We start from the raw sequence: 23,486 nt of genomic DNA, 5'->3' as shown, positions 1-23,486 counted from the left end.
ATGGGGGCCGAGTTTACTCTGTTTATTTTTTTCGCAGCCAATAAGCTGGGCGTCTCGGTCACCGACGCTGCTGCTGCTGTACTTCCGAAAATCCGTGAGACAACAGCCTAATCCTGCTGCGTGTCAGCTTTTAGACCGGCAGGGGTTACAAGCTAGGTTAGGTTAGGCCTTCCGTAGGTCTCGGGGTGCTTTATGTTTATGCTTTCTAAAAATGGTGTTCCCCGAAAGATGCAAGGAGTTAAATTGACAATAACAGGTTTGCCCTTAATTAGCAAATTAATAGCTTTTATAGCAATTATCTACTTGCTATTTCCAAAACCGGAATCACAAAAGAGGTATCTCTCATATGCACATCTCCAGGCATTCCATAGACCACGCCACTCTCCTAAACATCTACAATCTTCTTCTTCTCATACATTTCGTGCTTTTCTCCAACTCCTTCAAGTCCCTACCTTATCTATCCTTTGTTCCAAACTCGGGCTCGATCGCATTTTCAACTTCAGCGCAAATAACGGCCTCAGCGCTGAGCCGACTACATATAAACAAGCGTCTCTTCCACCCGGAGAACACCGCTGACTAAGACACATGCGAGTAAGTACCTAAAACGCCAAACGCACGCGCACGCGAACGCAGCGTCCCGCGCTTAGCAAAGCAACCAACTCCCTCCCTCCCTCCCGCCAACGACCTACCCAGCACAACCCACACGCAGCGCCTCAAAATGCTTGATCGCGCCATCCCAATCCCAACCGTAGACGAAATCCGCGCAAGCACCCACATCCTCAGCGCCCCCGACGCCTCCGCGACCGTCGTCAAGCTCCGCGACGGCCTGGCCGCGAAGTTCGGGCGCGGCGTGACGCTGCTGGAAGCCGAGAGCATGGCGTACGTGGGCGCGCACAGCGACAACAACAGCGTCCCGGTGCCACGGGTCTATGCGGCCTTCACCGAGCGCGAGACAGGCACTAGCTTCATCGTCATGGACTTTGTGCCAGGGCGGCCGCTCGGGGCCGTGTGGGCGGGCCTGACAGGAGCCGAGAAGTTGGACGTCGGAAGCCAAGTCCGGGCGGCAGTGGAGGGCCTGCGGCGGATGGAAGCGCCTGGGTTTCTGGGGGCGGTGGGCCGGCGCGCGCTTCCCGATGGTGTGTTTGTGACGGGAGGGAAGGAGGCGGCTGTCGCGGGGCCTTTTGAGACAGAGGAGGAGTTCAACGAGGCTATTTTGCGGAGGCTGGCGGAGACGGAGCCGGCAGCGCATTTGGCGTTGTTGCGGACGCTGATTTCGAGGACGTTAAATGGGCATAGGACTGTGTTTACGCATGGGGATCTGAGGGCGAAGAATATTTTGGTGCATAGGACGGGGGTCAAGCCGGATGGTAGTGGCAGTGGCAGTGGGGTTATTGAGATCAAGATTGTGGACTGGGAGATGGCGGGCTGGTATCCGGAGTATTGGGAGTTTTGTAGTTCAACTGTCGCGGGCAGGTTTTTTCCGGATTGGTTGGAGTTGGCGCAGCGGGTTTTGGATGTGTACCCTGAAGAGTACTTGATGATGCAGATGATACGGAGTATCCTGTTTTACTAGACGTTGGGACTGGATTGGTAGTAAAGGAGCACCACGTGAGGGCCGGCAAATTTCTGGTCGTCTACGGTCGGAAGACGACTTCTGGGACGCAATTAGATGTACTTTGTAGATGAGTTTTATTGCGATGTGTAGTCTTCTGAAGGAATGCCGTTAAACCTCTGAAGGCGTGACGATCCCCTCGGCAATAGCCTTCTCCTTCAGCTCCTCGACCCACTCCCCACAGCGACGAACAGGCTTGGTCGGATCCTTGGGCCTGCCATTCAGCTTCACCTGCGCGCCAGGCGGCGGCACAGCCCTCGCCGCCGCCTCGAAGCGCGCCAAGTCGGCCTCGTGCATGCGGCCGACCAGCGTCTGCGTTCCGGGTATGTACGTGGCGGAGTCGTCGGGGCGCGAGGCATCGCGGATTTGCAACTCCATGCCCATCAGCACGGTGCCTGTGACGTGGTAGATCTTGCCGCTGCCGTCTTCTTTGGTCTCGATGAAGATGCGCACGTGCTGGATGACGCCGTGGTGGTAGGTTATGTATACGTTGTAGGGCATTTGGCTGGTGGAGGGTGTTGGGATGGTGAAAGAGTAGTTGTTTGCTCGTCGTTGTCTTTAAATAAGCTTGTAGACAGGAATTGCTCGTTGGGGAATTATTCATGCTTGGTCAATACTTGCTGCCTAGACGAATGTGCTGCCATCGACCAATCTAGGCTGCAACGACAATTGTAGTACTTCAACGGAAAGGCGATTCGTTGATGGCATATTTTTTTTGTTTGCTGTTGCCTTGGCTCGAGGTCTGCGGGTTGTGGAGGAGCGGGGGACATCGGGCCTATAATTAGTATCTTCACGAAATCACGTGCCAGGCACGCCACACGGGCCCGTGCAGGCGCAGAAGGGTTTTCCTCGTGCTCTCTGGCCCTATTTGTACCGTCTTTCTCTCTATTTAAGCATTCTTCTACCTGTCCATTCTCTTCGACCCCACTCGTCCGTCCCGTGCGCTGCGGCCCGACTGTCATTTGCTCATTCAGCTGCTTTCTTTCTCTTCCGCTTGAACCCTCGTCATCAAACACCACCTCATCTCATACGCCACCATCATGTTTCGCAACCGTGTCGCGCTGGCCACGCGCTCGGGCATGGCAGCGCTGCGGAGCTACGCGACCGTGTCGCCCGTGACCTCTGCCGCCCGCAACCACAAAGTCGTCGTGATAGGCGGCGGCAGCGCCGGTCTGGCCATTAGCCACCAGCTGCTGCGCACGGGCAACTTCTCCAGCGAAGACATTGCCGTCGTCGACCCCGCGCAGTGGCACCACTACCAGCCCGGCTGGACCATGGTCGGCGGCGGCCTCAAGACCAAGGAGGAGCTGCGCAGGCCCTTGGCCAGCCTCGTCGACCCCAAGCTCAAGTTCTACAACGACGGCGTCGGCTCCTTCACCCCGGACGACAACTTCGTCACCCTGGCCAACGGCGACAAGCTCGCCTACGAGCAGCTCGTCGTCGCTCCCGGCGTCAAGGTCAACTTTGGCAGCGTCAAGGGCCTGCCCGAGGCCCTCGACAACCCGGACTCGCGTGTCTCGTCCATCTACGGCTACGACTACTGCGACAAGGTCTTCCGCGACATCAAGCCCTTCAGCAAGGGCTCGGCCATCTTCACCCAGCCCGCCGGCCCGATCAAGTGCGCCGGCGCGCCGCAGAAGATCATGTGGCTGGCGCTGGACCACTGGAAGCGCGCGGGCCTGTACGACGCCAAGAACCCCTCCGGGTCGCCCGTCCAGATCACCTTTGCGACGGGCATGGGGTCCATGTTCGCGGTGCCCAAGTACAGCGCGGCGCTGGAGCAGATGCGCCAGGACCGCGGCGTCGAGGGCCTGTTCACGCACGACCTCGTGGCCATTGACGGCAACACGGCGACTTTCGCGCGGCCCGACGGCCAGGAGCAGGTGAAGCGGCGTTTCGACCTGCTGCACGTGGTGCCGAAGATGGGTCCGCACGCGTTCGTCAAGGAGAGCGCGCTGGCGAACGAGGCCGGCTACGTCGACGTGCACCAGCACACGACGCGGCACACCAAGTACGGCAACGTGTGGTCGGCGGGCGACGCGTCGAGCCTGCCCAACTCGAAGACGGCGGCGGCCATAACGTCGCAGGCTCCCGTGCTGGTGCGCAACCTGGTGCAGGCGCTCGAGGGCAAGGAGCCGGCGGCGTCGTACGACGGCTACGCGTCGTGCCCGCTGCTGACCGAGTACGGCAAGGTGCTGCTGTGCGAGTTCAAGTACGGCGGCGAGCCCAAGGAGACGTTTGCCAAGTTCGGCTTCAACCAGGCCAACCCCAGCCGCGCCTTCTACCACCTCAAGAAGGACTTCTTCCCCTGGGTCTACTGGAAGTCGTACGTCAAGGGCACGTGGGCCGGTCCTTCGGGCTGGCTGAGCAACTAGGTCGGTTGGGCCTGGGTGTGTATGATGATGGTCATGAGATAATTAGAATAATAGAACTTTTAGACAATTGTCGTGGCTACGGTATGAGGGTGAATGTGGAGTTACCTATGGATGTCGAGCTTCTGCCGTGGCTTGTGGAGATTGAGGGGTCCTCCGAAGGTGCTTCCAACGGCTGAAGGGTATGTACAACTGAAAGAGAACGCAAAGGCTCAGACCTAGGTATGCAAATGAAACCAAGCGTGCGTGCGTGCGTACTCGTAAGCCAGCAACCAAAAGCGCATTAGAATCGAATCGCGGATAATCACCTACCACACCCCAGCACACAGCAGCAAACATAGGTACACAGCACCCCCCACCCCTCACCCCACACCTACCTACTACGAAAACGGCGTAACCGGCCTCTCCAACCTCACGCCACCAACCTCAATATCGACCTTCTCATTATAAAAGCACACCAACCCGGCCACAGCCGCGCACTCGACCGTCGGGCACTTGTACCACCAGACCAGGTCCTTGTGCGTCTGGTCCCCCACAACAACGTCGTAGTAGTTCGCGTCGCCCTTGTACGGGCAGCTGGTGACCGTCTCACTGGGGCGAAGGCGCACGCCCTCGCTGACAGCAGTAAGCGGGAGGTAGAAACGAGTTGGCAGGCCGGTCTCGTAGAGGTGCACTGCGCCGGCCCCACCAGCAGAAGAGCGGGCAAGGACGGTGTTGTGCAGGGAGACGACGACGTCCCGCCCGGAGCGCACGCACTCGACGCGCTTGAACGGGTCCTTGGGGTGGATGTGGATCTGCTCGTCCTCGACGAACCAGGCGTCGGCGGCGGCGAACTCGACTCTTACCATGCCGTGCAGCGGCTTTGCTATGCCCTGCGTCCCCGCCGCATCGAACGCCAGCACGCGCGCCGTTGCCCGTTCTCCCACGCGCACTTCCAGCACCCTCGCCATGGTAGCCGCCACGCGCTGCAGCGTGCGGAAGCAGCCCTCGCGCAGCGCGGTCAGCGGCACGTAGTAGAAGGGGTAGTAGGGGTGTTCCCAGACGAGCAGCGCGGCGGTCGTGTCGGCGATGAAGGTGTCGTTGAGCTGGATGCGGATGCGGCGGCCGGGGACGGGGAGGGTGCGGTGCGGGCCCGAGGTGAGGAGGCGGTGGGCGAGGGCTGGGAGGTCTGTGTTTTGGGGTGGCATTTGGTTGGTGGTGGTGGTGGTGGGGGTGGTGTGGTGATGTGGTCGGCGTTGTGTTGTTGGTTGGTGGGTTGGTGGGGTAGGTGCGGTACCTACGTAGGCATGTAAGATGATGTGCGGAGAGGAGTGGGGAGTGGGGACGTGGGGGTTAATTAATCTGCGGAGACCCGGCACATCCGCCCACCCGGGACAGGACTGCTGCTCTCGTATCCCGTATCGGGGCACTTGCATCCAAAGACGTCACACTCACTCCCCATCCGCTGCATTGCATTACCCGCCCTCTGACCCATCCATCCCATCTAACCACCATCTATAGTCGTAAATCAACAAATCCGAAATATGGAAACAACGCTCCCATCTAAGTATACCTCTTGTCGAAAGGAACCTCTGCGCTCCTGCCACCACCCCTCCTCTGCAAATGCAGTCTCCGCGCCCACTTCCTGCGCCACTTGCGGTTCGCGCGCTTGATGCGGCGCGCAGGGTAGTTGATGGGGCTCTCGCCACCAACAAAGATGGCAACGTCGTAGAGGGCGCCGCCGACGACCGCGCCCGATATCGTCGCGCACCACGGCCCGTACACCCACCACGCGTTGCGGAACGTGCCCCCGCCGTACCCCAGCGCCAGCAGCGCCAGCCGCGGCCCAAAGTCGCGCGACGGGTTCATCGCGTTGCCCGTCCCGTGGCTGAACGCCATGCTTTCGCACGTGATGACCATGCCCATGATGAAGGCGCTCATGCCCGCGCCCGGTGGCGCGTTCGTGTCGTCACCCAGCGCGAGAATGGCAATGGCCAGAATGGCCGTGGGCACAAACTCGTTGAAAAAGGCCGTCGACGCGTCAATGTAGGCGTAGCGCGGGTTCGTCAGGAACGCGTTGGCCGTGCCGCCCGTGGCCAGGTTTGCGCCGCCGTATGCCAAGATGCTAGTGCGGTACAGGCCGTAGGAGATAAGGGCCGCGAGGAAGGCGCCAAGCACCTGGGCGAAGACGTAGCCGGGCACTTTACGCAGTGGGAAACCGCGGTAGATCCACAGCATGATGGACACCGCCGGGTTGAGGTGAGCACCGGAAATACCACCAGCGATGTAGATCCCAATCATAGACGCCAGGCCCCAAGCTAAGCTCGTCGAGCCTGGGTCCAAGCTCCCGCCATCCGTCGTGGTGCCTGCGAGATCGGCGCAGAAGCCCAACGTCAGTTGGACCGTGGTCTGTGTCATGTGCAGTCAGTATCCAGCCCGAGTTGTAGCTTGTACCCAGATCTTACAGCTAGCAGCTCAGCCAAAGGCTCGCGGAACTTTGTCCGTATGACACTCCAATGCGTGTGGTTATCTAAAAGATCGTCAGCATCTGAAAGTCATCACATCGGGCGGGATACTCACTGTGAATCTCGTCCTCTATGTCAAACTCATGCAGAGCCAGGTCGGCGGGTTCATCGGCCCAGTTGGCCTGGTCGTCAAACTCGGTGGCGGCCTCAGACACGTCATCCCGATAGCCATACTGGGTAGTAGGCATGCCATCCTCGGACCGTCCCTGGGCCAGGCTTGAACGTCCTTGGAAGGAAAATGCCTGGTGTCTGGAAGAAGGATGTGCGTGGGACGATTGGCTCGCAGCCTCGTCCGCCGCTTCCTCAGCCTCCGGCTCCTCGGCATGCGGTGTCAACGTCGACGGTGCTCCCTGTTGTGGTTCAACCGGCGACTCTCTTCCTGGGCTTTGCTGGCTGGCCGTTGGCGCGAGCGTCGAGGGCGGTGGAACAGTCCGCGAACCCACTTTCTGAAGGAAGTTCGCCTCGCGTTGTTCTCTAAGATCATTAAGCCGTGATGAGACCTTTCCCAGGTTGATACCAGCATCCACTCTACCTTTTTCAGGGTCCGGATTAGGGAACTCGAACGGAAATTCCCCTTTCTGTTCCAGGTCGGGATTCTCAGCCGGCGTCCCAGATAAGGGCGTCGGCACCATACCAGGCCGGATGACACGTGGGAGTGGTTTTGCAAGACCCCATACCGGCCGCACATTGATCGGCTGCTCGTAGGATGGGTTCAGCTGCGAATAGCCCGGGTCAACGTAAGGCTGGTGTTGGTTCGCGACGGCCGGCTCTGGAGGGCCGGCCAGCGTGAAGCCTGGGTTGCTTTCTCCAGCTCCAGACTGCAAAAGAGTAGGCCGTCTGAGGAGGGTAGCACCACCGGCGCTCGTCCGAGGCAGGGTCATCGTCGGTGCTCTCCGGCGGAGGCCGCTGATGCTTCCATGAGAATCCTTGGAGGAGCTCGTCCCTACCCTATGTGCAGCTGCCAGTCCGGCTATCCGTTCTTCCTCCGGTATATTCTCCAGGCTCTCATTCGGTCTTTTCGGGCCGCTCGTTCGGGGAGGATTGGCGACAGGGAAATGGGCTTCTCGTGTTGATACCGAATGTCCCCGGCGTCGATTCGAGCGGCTTGGAGACCCATCGCCACGACCAACAGGCGCAAAGTCTCGGCGTGTTGGCGTGGTAGAGCTGCGGTGTAGCGCTGAGATCCTTGAAGTGTCCAGCTCGGCCGGGTGAGTAGTGGGACGGGGGCTGTCCGGCGTCGGAATGGTCCGTAGAGATTCCATCGTTGCATTGTCCGGGTGGCTGTCTCCTCCTCTTCTGCTCGACGTGCTATCTCTTCCCCCTTCCATGTTGCGTTACAGCTGACGAGACCGATTGCAAAGGGTAGAGCGACGGAGCTTCACTAACGACACATGAAAAAATCCATTGGGTGGGCGGAACCTTAGGGGATGAAGGCAGGGGACGAAGGAGGGGGGCCGCGATAGCAGACAGCGGCAGGGGAGTTAAAGAACCAGACCTGGACGGCCAAGAACAGCATTGATACAAAGATCGTCATGGCCCAGCAATCATGAGACCCGTGCTCGGGACTCGTATCTCGCTCCGACTTGACGAGGTCCGTTCGGTTCGATTTACCCAGGGAGGATGGAGCGCAGTGGGACTCCGGAAGCGTCGAGATGGGCCGCAGACCAGTCAATTATTTCGCGCTGGGAAGATCCCAACGCGCAGGCCCCACCGCCATGCCGGGGATGGCGTGGATGGGCCCGCCGCGTCCGCATCGGTGGGATTCGACCTCTGCATGCGTCACCCAGCGGCCACGGAGGTCAACGGCCGTCCAACGGTCGATCGTCGTGAGACCCATAAAGCTTGTCCAAAGCTTGATTGTCGTCGGAATGGCGTTGAGATGGCGCAAAATGGACGAGGGGACGCGTCGCTGATATCTGGACACTGCCCGAAGCCCGAAGCCCCCGCTGTGCGGCATTTGACGGAACGCTGGAAGCTTCTGGACGCGGCTGGAAGGGATTGACCGCTGTTGGCGATCTCCCGCGGGTCGACATGCAAGACAAAACAGCGTGACAGCGAAGAGTCGACGTCGGGCGTCAAGACAGCTTGGTTTCCTCTAGCGCCCGCGCCCAAGGGAAGGAGCCGCGGCAGAGGGACCACCATGAGACCCTTAATCCCCTTGGATATACTAAATTAAGCCACCACCTCCATGGATTCCGCCCACCCGGCTGCCGGTGGCCGAACCATCACGACAATTATCTCCGTCGCACGTCCATATGTCGTGCACCCGACCCTGCGCGCACGCCCACACTGACTGGTCAACGCCCTCGGGCAACTTATCCGACACCGTTACGCCAACATCGCACAAAACAAAGCAGTTCCAATGCGATAAACTCCATCGAAGGAAGTCTCTCCACACCGACATGTTCTCACTCTCCCACAGCCCCGTGCCCAAACCTGTTGTTTCCGAATCGCTGAGCTCTGTTCATCATAGTGTCCAGCCTGCCTCCGTCCTGATTTCGTCGAGCATTCGCACTGTTTATCTCCGCCCTTCCGGCCTGCACCACTCGGTCATTCTTCGCCATGGTTTCCGCGTCTGCGCCGAAGCGACGGTCGACGGTCGAGTTTAGCGTCCCGCGCAGCGTTTCGGCGGCGCCCTGGACATCTGCAGTTAGTCATCTGCTCCACGCGGCCTCGCCTGAGTCTGCACTTACATGGATCCCTACGGCTGCGCTCTTGAGATTCGAGAGCGTAGAGCCCCTATGATGCGACGCTTGTCCTTGCGGGTGATTGATCTGCAACGGGGCAGGTACAGACGCGCCTTGCTGCGGAGCGAAGTTATGCGGGGGCATGCTCAACCTGTCCTGCGAGGGGACAGGGCTCCGTCCGGGGTATGAGAAGTTCGGCCTGGTTGGCGTCGTTGGCGTCACAGAGGTTACAACAGGCGCTTCGTCGGTCGCAGCTGACCCCACGGCGGCCCCAGGCAGAGCACCATCCAGTTCGGCTCGATCGCGCATTGAGCTTCGGGTAGGAATAGGTGGGCTTCTGCTATGCGACTCGTTTCTCGGAGGCTGAAGTTGCGAAACATTGGGTGGCGCACTCGTGGTCACTGTAGTCTCGCTGCTTGGAGCCTCTTCAGTACCATTTTCCTGCCTCGGAATCTGCACGGTTGTCTGTCCATTGGGGCCCACTCTCGTGACAGTGGTTGTTGTGGTTGTCGTCGTGGTCGTAACGATGGTGCTACCCTCCACGTGCGACTCTTGAACGATTGGTGGCGTTGCGGGCGCACTCGCTATGGTAGGTTGCCCTGGCACTTGCAGTCTCTCCCTATCAGGTTCCTCGCTTGACCTGGATATTCGATGGTCGCTGTCGGTTGGGTGAGGAGAAACGTTGTTCGCAGTACCAGAAAAAGAGCTGCTCGGTTCACTGCTTCCATAAGCAGAATCTGGGTTTAACGTCGAGTTGGAGTGGACTGGCGGATGGGAGGTGGTCGCTGTGCTTTCGCGCTCCTTGCCCTTGTCTTTTGAATGGAAAGGGTTGCGCCACTTGGAGCGTTTCTCCTTGTCCGTCTTTTGGGAATCGGCAGGGGTTGGCGGCATGACTTCAATGGGTGACGGGGGTTCCTGCGGGTCGTCGCTGTATATTGGCGGGAATGGCTCGACAGACGCGGGGTCGAAGGAGGGAGCAGGTCGTCGTTTTGTTAATCGAGCGCCTTTTCTTTGCGTCGTATCCATTGCATGGTATAACGAAGAGGGAGAGTTGGCCGAGGCATGGCCGGGGATCTACTCTATATTCAAGCTGGTGCACGGAACTTGGAAGCTTGCGATTGACGATGAAGTCATCAGTATGCATGGGCGTGGCGCAGGCATTAGCGGGGCTAAGTGGCTGGTGAATTTGAAGCCCATGATTGGGCATTGCACTTAAGAGTAAGTCAGCCACATGGACAGGTTTGTTTATCCTTGTACGCTACTAACCTTGGTCGTGGCTAAATTGAAGAGGATAGATGAATTTGTAATTATATAGATATAAATATATTACTTCCAAATATATGAGCCTATGATCAAAAGCTTCACTAAATTGTAGTTCAGATATCGTAGCGTTTCCATGTTCACTCAAATAGGAAGTGACACTTATACACTTTCCTTTCGCCAGGGAAATAGATTTACAATATCGACTTAGAGGCCTATAATTTGAGAGTTGCAGAGCGGAATGCCAAGGTTGTGTACCATTCCATTACGTGCCTCGTTTTTCAGGCGTTGAAATGCGCACCGAAGAAATCCCGCCCCAGATCCAGACAGCTCCAGCTTTCGCCAGGTCGCGCTCTCGACGCGGCCCCAGCAAGCAATTGCTCCTCGACGCGACATGGCCGCAGACGACCAGCCAGATCTCCCTCCATCTCAATCAAAGGTAGCGCATGCCGCTGCCTATGCCCCGCGACCGCCGCCGGAGAAGCCCGAGAGCGTCGCGATCCGGAGGCTCGTCATCCTCTCCTTCTGGGCCATTGTCATATTCTTGGGCTTGCCGCTATGGTGGAAGACGACGACTGTCTATCGCGCCGACCTGCCTTTACAGGACATGTTGGACTGGGCTGACGGCAAGGTTGTCTCTCTCGCGCCTCCACTGTCATGCCATGCTTACTGACAGCCTTCACCCAGACCTGTCGACCTGTCTTCCCGTTGCGCATAGCCATTGAAGCCCCCTCCCTACCGTCATCGGACGCCCAGAACCTTTTGCGCACCACCCAACATGCACTTGACGACCTCAACGACTTCTCCGCTCACCACCTCCGTCTGCTTCTCGCAAAGTCCTCGGAAACACCCAATGCTACCCAGGAAGTGGCCGAGCCTGCGCTATACAGCGATGGAGCGTCGTTACTTGCATCAAGTAAATCGGACATTGCCTTGACAATCAACCTGATTCAGGGACAAACTGGCTTTACACCGGCGGCTCAGCTCCAGAAGTATGCGCCGACCCTTGATGTCTATTACGCGCCAAACCAGATCCCTTCGCCTTCCGCCACATCTTCTCCGCTTGCTACATTCATCGCCAAGGAACTGCAGAACATATTTTCCGAGGAGCAGGCAGCGTTGGCATACCTTTTGTCGAGCAGTGGAGTGGGCCAGCCAATGCGCACCAAGTCCCTGTCGGCAGAGTCGGCCGCGAGTCTAGAGCGCCAGAAGACGCGCTCATTCAGGTATGCGCCTACGTACCACCTGACTTTCTCTCTATTCACGCCTGGCGCTGCGCCCTCGGCTTGGGAGATTGAGGCTGCGCTGGAGGAGTTTATTGCGCCTCTGCTGCATTCCTTGTCGGTTATCAGCAACTTTACCATCGACACGCAGGTGCAGCTGTATGCTACGTTCGCTCCATCGATCCGCGACCCAGAATTCGATGCCGAGAAAAATGCATGGACCTTGCGGAAGGAAGACCTGAGTGGATTCATCAACGCTGCGGAGTGGCCGCTGAGCCCGAGTATTGGCATTGGTCCAACGGTCAATTTTGTTCTCTACGTTCCGTCTGAGAACCAGAGTCCTCTTGTGATCAAGGAAAATGGTGGCAACAGCTGGTTGGTACCGCAATGGGGCGGTGTCCAAGTGCTCAACCCGCCGGGTCCGCAAAACCCAGTCTTTCTGAGCAAAGAGGCGCTCCGGCCGGCAATGCTCACCTTCTCCAACCAGCTGCTTTCGCTGCTTGGAGTGCCTCGGTCACCGGAATCACTGCCTATTCGTATAGGTACTCTCTCCCGGATCAGAGCTGCATCGCTTCTTTTCTCCGCATCGTCAACTTTGGGTTCGCTGGGTCGTCTTACTCAAGCTCTACCTTCAATTGCCATCCCAGACAACGTTGCCATCTCTGTGAAAGAGACGATTGCGCATCTGCAAGCTGCATGCGACGACCTGAGGGAAGGCCGGTTTCAAGGTGCTCTCGAACATGCACGCACTGCCGAAACCGGGGCCGAAAAGGCATTCTTCGAACGCTCGATGGTCGGGCAAGTTTACTTCCCCGAGGAGCACAAGGTCGCCGTTTATCTGCCGCTCCTGGGCCCTGTCGCCGTTCCGTTGATCATGGCGGCCTTGAAGGAGATTAAGAATTTTACCGCAAAACGCAAAGCGAGGTCCTAAATCGCCTATCTTCAGTGTTCACTCGATTTAAAACCTTAGAATTTTTTAACTTAGACGAAAGTTGGGTGGTCATGGAACGGTCTGTCCTGAGCAAGCAGGCGATTGGATCTGCTGTCGTCTCAGCTGACGGATTTCCCCCCACCCCACCAACGTACTCTGCCGACCCTCAAAGAAGATCGCTTGGAGCTGTCTTTTTATGGCATCCAATCTTCGAACGAAGCGTAGTTTTTGATATGACCACTTTACAGCACCGATAGACAGCGCTGCATTTCTCCACAAACAGGAAGTTCACGCGCTGGTTGGGAGCGGAGCAGGGCGACGCAGGTTTTCCTGTGAGACGACGGGAGTTTGTTGTGGCTTTTAGTGGACCCACCGCACCCCCACACATGAAGCCGGAATGCGGGGATGTTGGGCAACCCATGACACCATTGCGAAGACTGTCAAATTTCTCTCTGTATATATAAAGACCCCGATGCTACGCTACCTAGCTGCTTTTTCGCAAGCTTTCACGCTAAACCAAGATACCCTTTTAACGCCACACCCGTTTGTCCCTGCATCGCATCGCATCGCATCGCAGTCCCGTCTGACCTCATCACGTAGTGATTGATTGATTGATCCTGTTCGCCATCATGTCCAAGATCGGCGCGCCATTCCAGCAAAAGGTCGAGGCAAGCCTGGACCAGCTAACCACGGAGCACGGGATTCCGGGGGCGGTGTTCATGGCCGTGGACCGGCGGGGCGCGGTGCTAGCATCGCACAGCTCGGGGACGATAGGCAAGAACCAGTCGACGCCAATGAGCGCGGACGACACAGTCTTCTGGATCGCGAGCTGCACGAAACTCATCACGGGCATCGCGTGCATGCAGCTCGTGGAGCAAGGCAAAATCAGCCTCGACGACGCCGACGCGCTGTACGCGGTGCTGCCGGAGCTGCGGGCGAAGAAGGTCCTAGCGCAGGACGGGAAGACGCTCGTCGATAAGGAGAGGGAGATTACGCTGCTCATGCTGCTGAACCATACCGCGGGGTTTGGCTACTCGTTTTTCAACAAGCGGCTGAATGAGTACGCCCGCCCGGTGGGCTTGGACGAGTTCTCCGGCGATGCGCGAGACGTGCTGGACGCGCCGCTGGTGAACCAGCCGGGCGAGCGGTGGGAGTACGGCGTGAGCACACCCATCCATCCATGAGACCTCATACGGTCTGGGTTTTCTGTACTGACCACCGCAAACCAGACGAGCATCGACTGGGCGGGCCTGGCCGTCGAGCGGCTTTCCGGCCAGAACCTCGACGCCTACTTCACGCAGCACATCTTCCAACCGCTGGGCATCGAAAACATCCGCTTCTTCCCGACCGACACCATGCGCCGCAACCTCGCGTACCTGCACCAAGCGACGCCCGACGGGGCGATCCACGAGCGCGACCACCTGCTGCGGCGCAGCGTGAGCGCTAGCACGGCCGGCGAGCGCGCGCAGGTCATGTGCGCGGGCGGGGCGGGGTGTTTCGCGAGCGCGGCGGAGTATGCGCAGGTGCTGGCGGCGGTGCTGAACGACGGAGTGTCCGGGAAGACGGGGGCGCGGATCCTCGCGGCCGAGACGGTCGCGCGCATGTTCGGCAACACGCTGCCGGAGTGGCCGGATTTCGGGCGCGTGCCGACCGAGACGCAGAAGCCGGACCTCAGTTCTTCGTTTGCGGAGCAGTACGCGCAGGCGGGCAGCCCGCCGCAAGGGTGGGGGATTACGTTTCTGCTGAGCAACCTGGACGGGAAGGGGCATGCGTGGCGCGGGCGCTGCGCGGGGAATTGGTCGGGCGTGAGCAATGTCTACTACTGGCTTGATCGGGAGAAGGGGGTTGCGGGGGTGACGGCGGCGCAGGTGCTGCCGTTTGGGAATGCGGCGGTGCAGGGGGCGGCGGAGAGGTGCGAGCGGGCGGTTTATGCTGGGTTGGGTCTTGGGGGTGCGGTGGTGGAGGGGGCGGAGTAGATGGGGGGAGTGGGGGGGTTTTTTTTTTTTGCTCTTTGTCTCTTTCTGTCTTTGCTCTCTTCCTTTCTCTCTCTCACTTTCTCTTTACCTCGAGCGAGCGAGCGAGCATGGATCTCTTGAGTGATGGTGGGTGGCGTCGTGGTGGTGGTGGTGGTAGTGGTAAATGCGGCGCCGCAGCGCACGGAGACGTGGGAGTTGGCGCCGCAGCGGGTTCAGCAGATCGTCGATGCCGGTGTGGTGTGCAGCGCGGCTCGTGCTGGAGTCGGGGGGGCGAAGGGGTGCGGCTACTCCTTCTCCTACTCCGACTCCTATTTGATGTTGCGTCGTCGTGTCGCAGGTACATACGTTACTCCGAGGTGGTTAGGTTAGTATAGGAGGAGAGTTTCAAATTGAGACAATCCCCTATTTGGATCCTACGGAGCTAGGTGCCGTGTCTGGATGGAAGGAAGGAATGGGCATATCTGTGATTGTGATTGCGATTGCCGAGGACGGCACACGATCGAGCTAATCCATGGCCAATTTGCGACTCCGTGAACGACTCCCGTCCCGGGTGAAAGGGACGTCGGGGGGCTAGATCGTCAAATTCCACAATGCCATTGCAGTCTATTGATCCTCTTCATGATGGCTTGAAGCGAGCTTTATTTAGTTGGGGTTTAGCCTTTTCCAAGGGGTCAAGCTTGACCCGCCCGTCTAGTACGAATAGTAAAGGTTTCCGGGGGGGGGGGTTCGGAGGAGCCTTGGCACGCTTGGTCTAGACGTCCCTCACAACGACGCGCTGGTTGCAGCCAATAACAATTCCCTTGCTCCTACTCCTAGCTCCCGGCAATAATCTCTTTCAACACCAACACCAACACCAAACCCCCCTCACCAAGAATTGCGGCGCACAAAAGCCAAAAGCTTGTCGACAAAGTCGGCCGGGTTCTCCTCGGCGACGTAGTGGCCCGAGGCGCGGACCTCGGCGACGTCGACGCTCTCGTACATCTCGCGCAGCATGTCCTGGGCGTCTGCGGCATGGCGGCTGAACTCGCCGCTCAGGGCCAGGGCGGGGACCCTGCACTTGCCGTTGCGGCGGCGGCAGTCGGCGTTGTCGTGGGCGTCGGCCTCAAAGTAGCGGTAGAGGCCGAAAGCGCAGCGCATGGCGCCGGGCTGCTCGTAGTCGCGGGCGTAGTGGTCGAGGGCTGTGTCGGGGATGGCGAGGGCGTTGTAGGCCAGCTTGTCGAAGAAATGGCGGAGGTAGATGCGCTCGCGACCCGCCGTCAGCGCCTCGGGAAGGTCGCCCACCGAGTGGAAGACGAAGTGGAACTGGGCGGGCATGCGCTTGTCGCGCTCGTAGGCCGCCGTGCCTGGCAGCGGACACTCGCCCAGCGCCACGCTCTGCACCCGGCCCGGCAGCCGCGCCGCATAGGCGTGCGCCACCATGGCGCCAATGTCGTGCCCGACGACGTGCACGCGCTCGGTGACGCCGAGGTGCTCGTGCACCAGCTCCGCCAGGTCCGCCGCCATGGTCACCTTTGTGAAGTCGCCGTGCGGGTGCGACGACCGCCCCGCCCCGCGATAGTCGGCCGCGATGCTCCGGTACCCCGCCGCCGCCAGAGGGCCCGTCACGTGCCGGAACTGGTAGCTCGTCTGCGGGAAGCCGTGGATGAGCAGCATGACTCCCTTTTGCTCCGTCCCCTCCGGTGGGTGCTGGTCGATGAAATGGATGCGGATGTTGGCTCGCGCGAGCGTTGCGATGCGGGCCTGGGCCTGGCGTGGCTCCAAAGCGGGCGGCTCGGCTTGGGCTTGCGAGCTTTGCCTCTTGATGAGCTGAGACATTGCGGGTGGCGCTGCTTCCTGCGTCCGAGCTTGCGTTTGCTCCTTCGCGTTCCAAATAACCACTGCCTTCGTGCTATTCTGCTGAAGGAGCCGAGCCGTAGCTATGTAGATCGCGGCTGATGATGTAATTACCCCTCAGTTGCAGGGAGAGAGAGATCCCCGCCCATCTCCCTCCCACGTCTCACAAGACTTCACGATCGACAGTGTCGACCCAAGCCCCTGTGGTTGTGAGATCTTGCCATGTTTCATCGCCAAGCAGGGAAACATTCTAGATCATCGTCCGTGTGGCGCAAGACATGGCTTTTGTTAGACAGCCCTAAGTTAGTGGCTAGAACCAACGGAACCCTTTCCATGAGCCGCGCGTGGTACGAGTAGGGTATGATGGAAAGAAGTTGATTTCAGTTACCATTGGCTCTCGTCAGCGTCAAAAAAAAACCCCCCTGTTAAGCAAAAGGAGCGCGTCAATTGGGCTATTTGCATTAGAAAGCGATTAGTGAGATTAGATACATACGTCAATCACCGGGCCGAACAATCGACGGGACGCTATAGGATGGCTGGCCGCCGTCCGAAGCATAATTCCAATTCCGATCGTGTTTCGGGGACAACTGCGCAGTGTCGCCGCTGGGGCGACTTTCTTTCATGCTTTTATTTTTCACTTCCCTTAATCCGATGGCACACCCGTGAGGATGAGCAGGCTTGCGTGAACGTACCGCAATCTTCCACCTCCCTTTCCGACCTATATCTCTTCTTCAATCCCCAGTCATTGGTCTTCGCCACTCAACCATGACTGACACCCGTGTAATCGACTTGGAAGAGGATCCCACCTTCCTTTGGGAAATATGGGTAAGTTGTTCCGCATGCAGCGAACCCCTTCGTTTACTTACTCACGTGGCGTCGCAGTCTTGGTTCGTCATTGGTGTAACGGTTATATTCTTGCGCTTCGTGGTGCGGTTGCGTACCGTGGGCCTGAGGGGTTTCCAGGGCGATGATTATGTGACGTTGGTTGTGAGTACTCTTATCCCGGGCCACGGCCCTGGGACGCCCACCTAACTGACTGAGCAGGTCCTGGCGTGCTATGCTATGGATGCAATTCTCGTGCATATCGTCTGTGAGTGCTTCTCAATCACCTCGCATTGTTTAACCCTCTGGCTGACATACTGTCTATAGACGAGAAGGGTTCCAATGTCGATGTGGCCGACTCGATGGTCCCGCTCTTGACAGACCAAGACGTCCGAATTCTCGAGGCCGGATCAAAGGCCCAGTTGGGCGCCTGGTAAATCTCACAATGCCCAGGGTTGGTCTAGCGATACTGACGCATCAATAGGTACAGCTACACGGCGCTAATCTGGTGCATGAAGTTTTGCGTGCTGTTTTTTTAGTAGGTCCTCAACTCACATTTGGAATCTGGACATTCCACTGACATTTTGCAGCAAGCGATTGACAATGAAGACATGGCAGAACAGACTGCTCAACCACATGTTCTGGGTATGCGGCGTGACATACACGGCAGTTTTTCTCACTGTCACCTTTGGTTGCCACCCGTAAGCATGGCCACCCAACCACGAAAGAACACCGGCTAAAAACATACCTTTAGCATGCACGAAAACTGGCAGGTCCGCCCTAAGCCCAGCAGGCAATGCACCTTCAAGCCGCAAAACTTCCTCGTCTCGGCCGCGCTCAACATCCTCACCGACGGCATTATTCTGTCGATCCCCGTCCCGCTCCTCTGGAAGCTACAGGTCCCAATGAAGAAAAAGGTCGCCGTTGCGATCCTCCTATCCTCAGGTCTCTTCATCATCTCGGCAGCCATAATACGCGCCGCCCTGACGCTGGGCAACGCACCTTCGGGCCTCAACATCAACCGCTGGGGCGTGCGCGAGACCATCATCGGCATCCTCGCTGTCAACGCGCCAATCCTGGCTCCGCTCTTCACGCGCGCCTTCTGGGTCCGCGGCCCCTACCGGCCCATGTCCGCCAAGCGGGGCAACGACTCGACGTCCATGCGCATGGAAACACGCGCGACGCGGGCGGACCGCAAGGCGCGCTTCTCGAGCACCGTGGGGCGCAGCCAGGTGTCGACGCTGGACTCGGACGAGGAGGCCATTCTCGACGGCAAGGAGGCCATGCAATCGGGTGCGGGGTCAAACGTCGTGTCCAACGTTGTCTTGGTCGAGCAGACGTATGATATCCGCGTGTCTGATCGCGATGAGGAGTCGTTTATGGAGGGCCGGACTGAAGGCTGGAGGGGCGGGCAGAACAACGCCGAGGTTACGGCGTTAGATGCGGAGAGGACGCATCCGGGCTGGTTTGGAAGCGTGCCGCGAGAGACATAGCTTTGCTTGTCCTTGGAGTTGGTATCCTTGGAGTTGGGGCGGGATGGGTTTGGTCGGGATTCATTGCATTGGAACCCCCCGACACACTAGCCGGTTTACTAGTTTCATATGTATACATTCCTGTGCTGACGTTACTCCCACTGGGGTCAGCAGCAGATGATAAAAATAAGAATTTAATGACGATGAAAGAAAAAAATGCAAGCGTGAGACGAATTTCCGCTTCAAGATCCTTGGCTATTGTCCTTCTTGCATGCTGCCAATGCTGCCAATGCTGCCAGGGGTGCCAGAAGTGATAATGCAGGGTCCTGAACGGAAAAAGGTGAAGGAGGTGAAAGTTGTTCGCCTCGGTCAGCGGAGATAAAGGGCAGCGCTGACGCAATTTCCGTGGATCCCCGATGCCCGCGCGACCCCGCAACGCGACCTCGCGGCATCTGGCGCGGTACATCAGGGACACATCAACCACGACGACATGAAGCTCTCGCACCTCCCTCAATCCCTTTACCTGCAGCAGCTCGACAAAAGATAACATCACCCCGCAATGGCACCCAACTGGACGCACCTGATCCGCTTCATCGCCAAGGAAGACGGCCAAATCCACCTGGGCCAGATCGACCCCAGCGCATACCCCGACGTCGGTCTCGCGACCTTTGAGGGCAAAGACGTCGCTGCGAAGCTCGTGCACGGCTCGCTGTTCGATGGCGTCGTGACGGAGCGGACGCTGCACGTTGCGCAGGTGAGGCGCGCCCGCAAGGCCCAGCTCGGGGAGGCAGCGGACGTGGTGCTGACGCGATGAAGCTGCTGTCGCCCATCTCCTACGACCAGGTCCCGCTGGTGCGGTGCATGGGTCTGAACTACCACGATCGTAAGTCATCGCCATTGCATTAGCACGCACACGACCAAGGAAGCCTAGGTACTGACCGCCTCCCAGACGCCCACGAGGCCAAGATGCCCATCCCCGACACGCCCATCCTCTTCATCAAGCCGCGCACGACCATCAACGGGCCCTTCCCAGCCAAGATCAACGTGCCGGCGATCGCGCAAGACGGCTCCAGCGACTACGAGTCGGAGCTGACGTTCATCATCGGCAAGGACGGGCGCGACATCCCGGAGGACAAGGCCCTGGACTACGTGCTGGGGTACACGTGCGGCAACGACGTCAGCGCGCGCACGCAGCAGTTCAAGAACTCGCAGTGGTGCTTCTCGAAAGGTAGGTAGGGCACTGTGTGGAGGTTGAGATGGGTGAGTGCCGTGCTCACGCGTGCTTGTTGTACTTAGGTTTCGATGGTTCGGCGCCCGTGGGCCCGGTCATTGTCTCGTCGGCTGCCATTGGCGACCCGCACAAGCTGCGCATAAAGGGCATCCACAACGGCAATGTGGTGCAGGACTCGAACACCAGGTAAGGATCCGCTTGCTTTTTTTTCGTAGACAGTTAAATATGCTAATGCCGATGCTCTTCTAGCGAAATGATCTTCAACATCGCCAAGATCGTGTCGTTCCTCTCCACCGGCACCACCCTGGAGCGCGGCACCGTCATCATGACGGGCACGGGCCCCGGCGTTGGCGCGATGAGAGACCCCAAGGTCATTCTCCGGGACGGCGACGACATGAGGGTGGAGATTGAGAAGATTGGCACTCTCATCAACCCCGTTTTCTACGAGAAGTAGACGCACTCGGGTAGAAGTAAGCGAGCTTGAGGCCATTCCGTGACGGCCAGAGAAGATACACCTGCGTCCATCACCAAAGCACAGACCCGTAGACGAACGTCCTGGTCCATGAATCAACAGTCCATTCTCTCGACGTGTGCCATCTCTTTCTAGCTACGGATAACGAGCCATTCACTTCCCGATACGTGACTCACGGACTCTGCGTGCTTTCTCACACTATTTCAATTATCAACTTTCCATTCTCGAAACCTCAAAAGGTTCTGCTCTTCAGTCGATCATCCATCCAACCAGAAAAAGAAGAGAGTACTATCCATCCACATCCATCCAATCCAACCCAACCAACCAATCCCCGCCCCCGGAGCAGCTACCGCCTGCAGGCCGCCCAAAGAGAAATTCGTGCGCGAGTCATGCATGTCTGTGCCTCTGCAGCTCAAAACCTAGTTCGACATGACAATGACAATGACGGATGGACGGACGTCAATTCGCTGCGTATGCGGGCAACCGAGACGAACGAACGAAGGCCAGATCTCAAACAAAGGAGAGAGAGAGAGACTGACAGCGCGAGTAAGGTCGGTCGTCACTACGCGTAAGTTCCTACCAAGTAATCACGGCACAAGCCTCGGCACATGCCGCGTGCAACGTGCGTTGCGGACTGCGGCCTCCGGAGCTGCTCACTCGTCCGGAGCGGGCGGGTTCGCGGTTGCGGGAAAAAGCAACGGGCGCGGCAGGCGGCCTGGCGGCCTGGCGGGTGGGCGCGCGGGCGCTTTGCCTCTTTTGTGTTTCCTCGATGAATGGGCATGTGTGGGACCGAATTGGGTTCGATTGAATTGGATTGAATACTTAGTAGCTGGAAGGTAGGTATAGAGGAGGGGGATATGCTACTTGCTGCTACGTAGTAGGTAATGCTTACCATCGCCCATCACCTCGCATCGCATCGCATCGCAGATCCAGTAGGTAACCCAGTTATTGTACCCAACCCCTCCTCGCCTCTCCCTCGACCTCGTCTCGCACGAGCACCACCGCACCCCTCACCATGACCCACACCCACGTGGCCGCCAACCGCCAGCATCGGGGCTCGGGCAAGCCCACAAGCCGCAAAGCTCCGCGCCACCCTCGTTCCCCGCTGCGGCACAGACGCAGACACAGACAATGAATGAACGAGCGAGACTGCGAGTGAACGAGTAACTGACCAAGTCAGTCAGTGGGCCGACGGTCGGATCCCCCCCTTTGCGACTTTTGCCGTCTTGCCGTCTCAATTGAAACTAAAACTAAACAAAAGCCCGCGGTCCCGCACGCCCTGCGCCGCCCTACGCACCCTCGCACGCTCTCCACGCACCACGCCACTGCCGCCGGAGGATAACCTAACCTTGCCTTGCCTTCCAGGGTACTTTACTTGGCTGCGCCCCGCCCGCTCGCTCCCGTCCGCACCTGCATCTGCAAACCCCTCCGCAACCCGGTCACGAAGAAAGGGAAAAGCAAAAACAAAAGCAAACAATTGCAATACGAAGAGTTCGAGAAGGACATACATACATACCTTGCCAGCAACCGAACAGCCATGGCCGAGAACCCGACGACGACGACGACGCCCGCAGCCACGGCTGTCCCGCTGGATGTCGACCCTGACGTACGTCTTCTTACCCACCTACCCTAATCCGCCAATGGCCGTCGCAGTCACAATCGCAATCGCATTGCGCGCGCACTAACAACCCCCACAGTTCCTTCGGCACTCTGACAGCGACACCGACAGCGCAGTCGGCAGCATCGACGAGCAGCTCTCGAGCTTCAGCACCTCGCTGACGTCCAGCATCACCAACTACCCGGTCCGCAACGGGCGCCGCTACCACGCGTACAAGGACGGCAGCTACATCCTGCCCAACGACGACGAGGAGCAGGACCGCCTCGACCTCGCCCACCACATGATGCTCAAGCTCATTGGCGACCGCCTGTTCCTCGCGCCGCTGCCGGACGACTTTGCCGGCAAGATTTTGGACGTTGGGACGGGGACGGGCATCTGGGCGATTGAGATGGGCGATCGCTTCCCGAGTGCCGAGATCTTGGGCAATGATTTGAGCCCGGTGCAGCCGACTTGGTGAGTTGCCCCGCGGAGTGTGTGGACGGCAATGGCTGACTCAACTCCGCGCACAGGGTCCCCACGAACGTCAAGTTCGAGGTCGACGACGTCGAGAACGAGTGGACCTTCCCCACGCCCTTCGACTACGTCTTCTCGCGGTACCTGGCCTCGGCGATCGGCGACTGGCCGAACCTGGTCAAGCAAGCCTACAAGAACGTCAAGCCCGGCGGGTGGGTCGAGTTCCAAGACTTCGACTCGATGTTCTACTCGGACGACGGGTCGCTGACGCCCGACCACGCGATCCACAAATGGATCAGCACGCTGGTCGAGGCGTGCGGCAAGCTGGGGCGGTACTCGCTGCCGGGCCACAAGCTGCCCGAGTGGTTCAAGGAGGCCGGCTTCGTCAACATCCACCACGAGAAGTTCAAGCTGCCCATTGGGCCGTGGGCCAAGGAGAAGCGCCAGAAGGAGGCCGGCCTCCTCAACCTCATGCAGGTCATTGATGGGCTCGAGGGCTTCTCGCTGCGCGTCTTTGTCGACATCCTCAAGTGGGATATCAAGGAGGTGCAGGTGCTGCTGGCCCAGGTCCGCCAGGACCTCAAGGACAAGAGCATCCACGCCATGTTTGACTTGTGAGTAGTAGTCGTCTCTCATCGTATAGACGTTTTTTTTGGGGGGTTTCCCGCTTTACTGACTCCGATGCTACCTAGCCACGTCGTCTGGGCCCAGCGCCCCGAATAAGCGCCCGCTTCGATGGATGTACATATGTGTGTACGTATGTGTGTGTGCTCGCGCGTGCTTTGCCCCTTCGGATACCTGCGTCTCGGCATTTATATATCGGCCGGCATCTGGACTGCGTTCAAGCGACAAACCAAAAACCAACAACATGATGTTGATATATACCCCACGACAAGCCTGCCTTTTCTTTTCTTTTTTGTTTTAAAGTTTTGCTCAAGGATGTTAGTACTATTACCGAGGCCGAGAAAAAAAATGTTCTGCAGAGGGTGAGAGGGAGAGGGAGTCAAAGCGGAGAAGGGG

At 58.6% G+C, this 23,486-nt stretch overlaps 13 protein-coding genes across 13 annotated transcripts; 7 read left to right on the top strand and 6 right to left on the bottom strand.

The window, feature by feature from the left end:
* Positions 1 to 337: 337 nt before the first annotated feature.
* K452DRAFT_129414 (uncharacterized protein) lies at positions 338 to 1,604 on the top strand. Its single transcript, XM_033535274.1, has 2 exons — positions 338 to 591; positions 694 to 1,604. Exon 2 carries the CDS (start codon positions 719 to 721, stop codon positions 1,571 to 1,573), a length of 855 nt encoding a protein of 284 aa, XP_033392220.1. The 5' UTR covers positions 338 to 591; positions 694 to 718; the 3' UTR covers positions 1,574 to 1,604.
* Positions 1,605 to 1,723: 119 nt separating this feature from the next.
* Positions 1,724 to 2,113, bottom strand: K452DRAFT_237404 (uncharacterized protein; the record flags this gene model as incomplete). Its single annotated transcript, XM_033537586.1, has 1 exon — positions 1,724 to 2,113. One exon carries the CDS (start codon positions 2,111 to 2,113, stop codon positions 1,724 to 1,726), a length of 390 nt encoding a protein of 129 aa, XP_033392219.1.
* Positions 2,114 to 2,434: 321 nt separating this feature from the next.
* On the top strand, positions 2,435 to 4,039 carry K452DRAFT_129372 (uncharacterized protein). The gene has a single exon (XM_033535273.1). The coding sequence runs from the start codon at positions 2,653 to 2,655 to the stop codon at positions 3,985 to 3,987; it is 1,335 nt and encodes a 444-aa protein (XP_033392218.1). The 5' UTR covers positions 2,435 to 2,652; the 3' UTR covers positions 3,988 to 4,039.
* Positions 4,040 to 4,364: 325 nt separating this feature from the next.
* Positions 4,365 to 5,171, bottom strand: K452DRAFT_302706 (uncharacterized protein; the record flags this gene model as incomplete). Its single annotated transcript, XM_033542624.1, has 1 exon — positions 4,365 to 5,171. The coding sequence occupies one exon, from the start codon at positions 5,169 to 5,171 to the stop codon at positions 4,365 to 4,367; it is 807 nt and encodes a 268-aa protein (XP_033392217.1).
* Positions 5,172 to 5,526: 355 nt separating this feature from the next.
* On the bottom strand, positions 5,527 to 7,369 carry K452DRAFT_237420 (uncharacterized protein; the record flags this gene model as incomplete). The annotated part of the gene is made up of 3 exons (XM_033537588.1): positions 5,527 to 6,372; positions 6,429 to 6,493; positions 6,544 to 7,369. 3 exons carry the CDS (start codon positions 7,367 to 7,369, stop codon positions 5,527 to 5,529), a joined length of 1,737 nt encoding a protein of 578 aa, XP_033392216.1.
* A 1,372-nt stretch (positions 7,370 to 8,741) lies between these two features.
* Positions 8,742 to 10,265, bottom strand: K452DRAFT_362488 (uncharacterized protein). Its single transcript, XM_033546505.1, has 2 exons — positions 9,182 to 10,265; positions 8,742 to 9,124 (listed from the first exon to the last, which is right to left on the bottom strand). The coding sequence occupies exons 1-2, from the start codon at positions 10,199 to 10,201 to the stop codon at positions 8,897 to 8,899; spliced, it is 1,248 nt and encodes a 415-aa protein (XP_033392215.1). The 5' UTR covers positions 10,202 to 10,265; the 3' UTR covers positions 8,742 to 8,896.
* A 564-nt stretch (positions 10,266 to 10,829) lies between these two features.
* K452DRAFT_279867 (uncharacterized protein) lies at positions 10,830 to 12,589 on the top strand (the record flags this gene model as incomplete). Its single annotated transcript, XM_033539435.1, has 2 exons — positions 10,830 to 11,069; positions 11,123 to 12,589. 2 exons carry the CDS (start codon positions 10,830 to 10,832, stop codon positions 12,587 to 12,589), a joined length of 1,707 nt encoding a protein of 568 aa, XP_033392214.1.
* A 535-nt stretch (positions 12,590 to 13,124) lies between these two features.
* Positions 13,125 to 14,983, top strand: K452DRAFT_362486 (uncharacterized protein). The gene is made up of 2 exons (XM_033546504.1): positions 13,125 to 13,749; positions 13,819 to 14,983. The coding sequence occupies exons 1-2, from the start codon at positions 13,219 to 13,221 to the stop codon at positions 14,563 to 14,565; spliced, it is 1,278 nt and encodes a 425-aa protein (XP_033392213.1). The 5' UTR covers positions 13,125 to 13,218; the 3' UTR covers positions 14,566 to 14,983.
* K452DRAFT_129353 (uncharacterized protein) lies at positions 14,499 to 15,032 on the bottom strand. The gene has a single exon (XM_033535272.1). It carries the CDS (start codon positions 14,906 to 14,908, stop codon positions 14,639 to 14,641), a length of 270 nt encoding a protein of 89 aa, XP_033392212.1. The 5' UTR covers positions 14,909 to 15,032; the 3' UTR covers positions 14,499 to 14,638.
* Positions 15,033 to 15,157: 125 nt separating this feature from the next.
* K452DRAFT_292341 (uncharacterized protein) lies at positions 15,158 to 16,441 on the bottom strand. The gene has a single exon (XM_033541361.1). It carries the CDS (start codon positions 16,378 to 16,380, stop codon positions 15,430 to 15,432), a length of 951 nt encoding a protein of 316 aa, XP_033392211.1. The 5' UTR covers positions 16,381 to 16,441; the 3' UTR covers positions 15,158 to 15,429.
* Positions 16,442 to 16,976: 535 nt separating this feature from the next.
* On the top strand, positions 16,977 to 18,977 carry K452DRAFT_129305 (uncharacterized protein). The gene is made up of 7 exons (XM_033535271.1): positions 16,977 to 17,223; positions 17,281 to 17,385; positions 17,443 to 17,488; positions 17,548 to 17,653; positions 17,705 to 17,758; positions 17,811 to 17,921; positions 17,975 to 18,977. Exons 1-7 carry the CDS (start codon positions 17,164 to 17,166, stop codon positions 18,711 to 18,713), a joined length of 1,221 nt encoding a protein of 406 aa, XP_033392210.1. The 5' UTR covers positions 16,977 to 17,163; the 3' UTR covers positions 18,714 to 18,977.
* A 189-nt stretch (positions 18,978 to 19,166) lies between these two features.
* On the top strand, positions 19,167 to 20,559 carry K452DRAFT_292340 (uncharacterized protein). The gene is made up of 5 exons (XM_033541360.1): positions 19,167 to 19,446; positions 19,509 to 19,575; positions 19,642 to 19,920; positions 19,989 to 20,109; positions 20,173 to 20,559. Exons 1-5 carry the CDS (start codon positions 19,252 to 19,254, stop codon positions 20,375 to 20,377), a joined length of 867 nt encoding a protein of 288 aa, XP_033392209.1. The 5' UTR covers positions 19,167 to 19,251; the 3' UTR covers positions 20,378 to 20,559.
* A 955-nt stretch (positions 20,560 to 21,514) lies between these two features.
* K452DRAFT_292338 (uncharacterized protein) lies at positions 21,515 to 23,486 on the top strand. The gene is made up of 4 exons (XM_033541359.1): positions 21,515 to 22,001; positions 22,093 to 22,466; positions 22,523 to 23,080; positions 23,159 to 23,486. The coding sequence occupies exons 1-4, from the start codon at positions 21,933 to 21,935 to the stop codon at positions 23,187 to 23,189; spliced, it is 1,032 nt and encodes a 343-aa protein (XP_033392208.1). The 5' UTR covers positions 21,515 to 21,932; the 3' UTR covers positions 23,190 to 23,486.

Source organism: Aplosporella prunicola (genome assembly GCF_010093885.1).
Source record: "Aplosporella prunicola CBS 121167 unplaced genomic scaffold K452scaffold_46, whole genome shotgun sequence".
NCBI lineage: Eukaryota > Fungi > Ascomycota > Dothideomycetes > Botryosphaeriales > Aplosporellaceae > Aplosporella > Aplosporella prunicola.
Note: the sequence above shows the minus strand (reverse complement) of the source record. Positions and strands in the feature narration are given on the sequence as shown.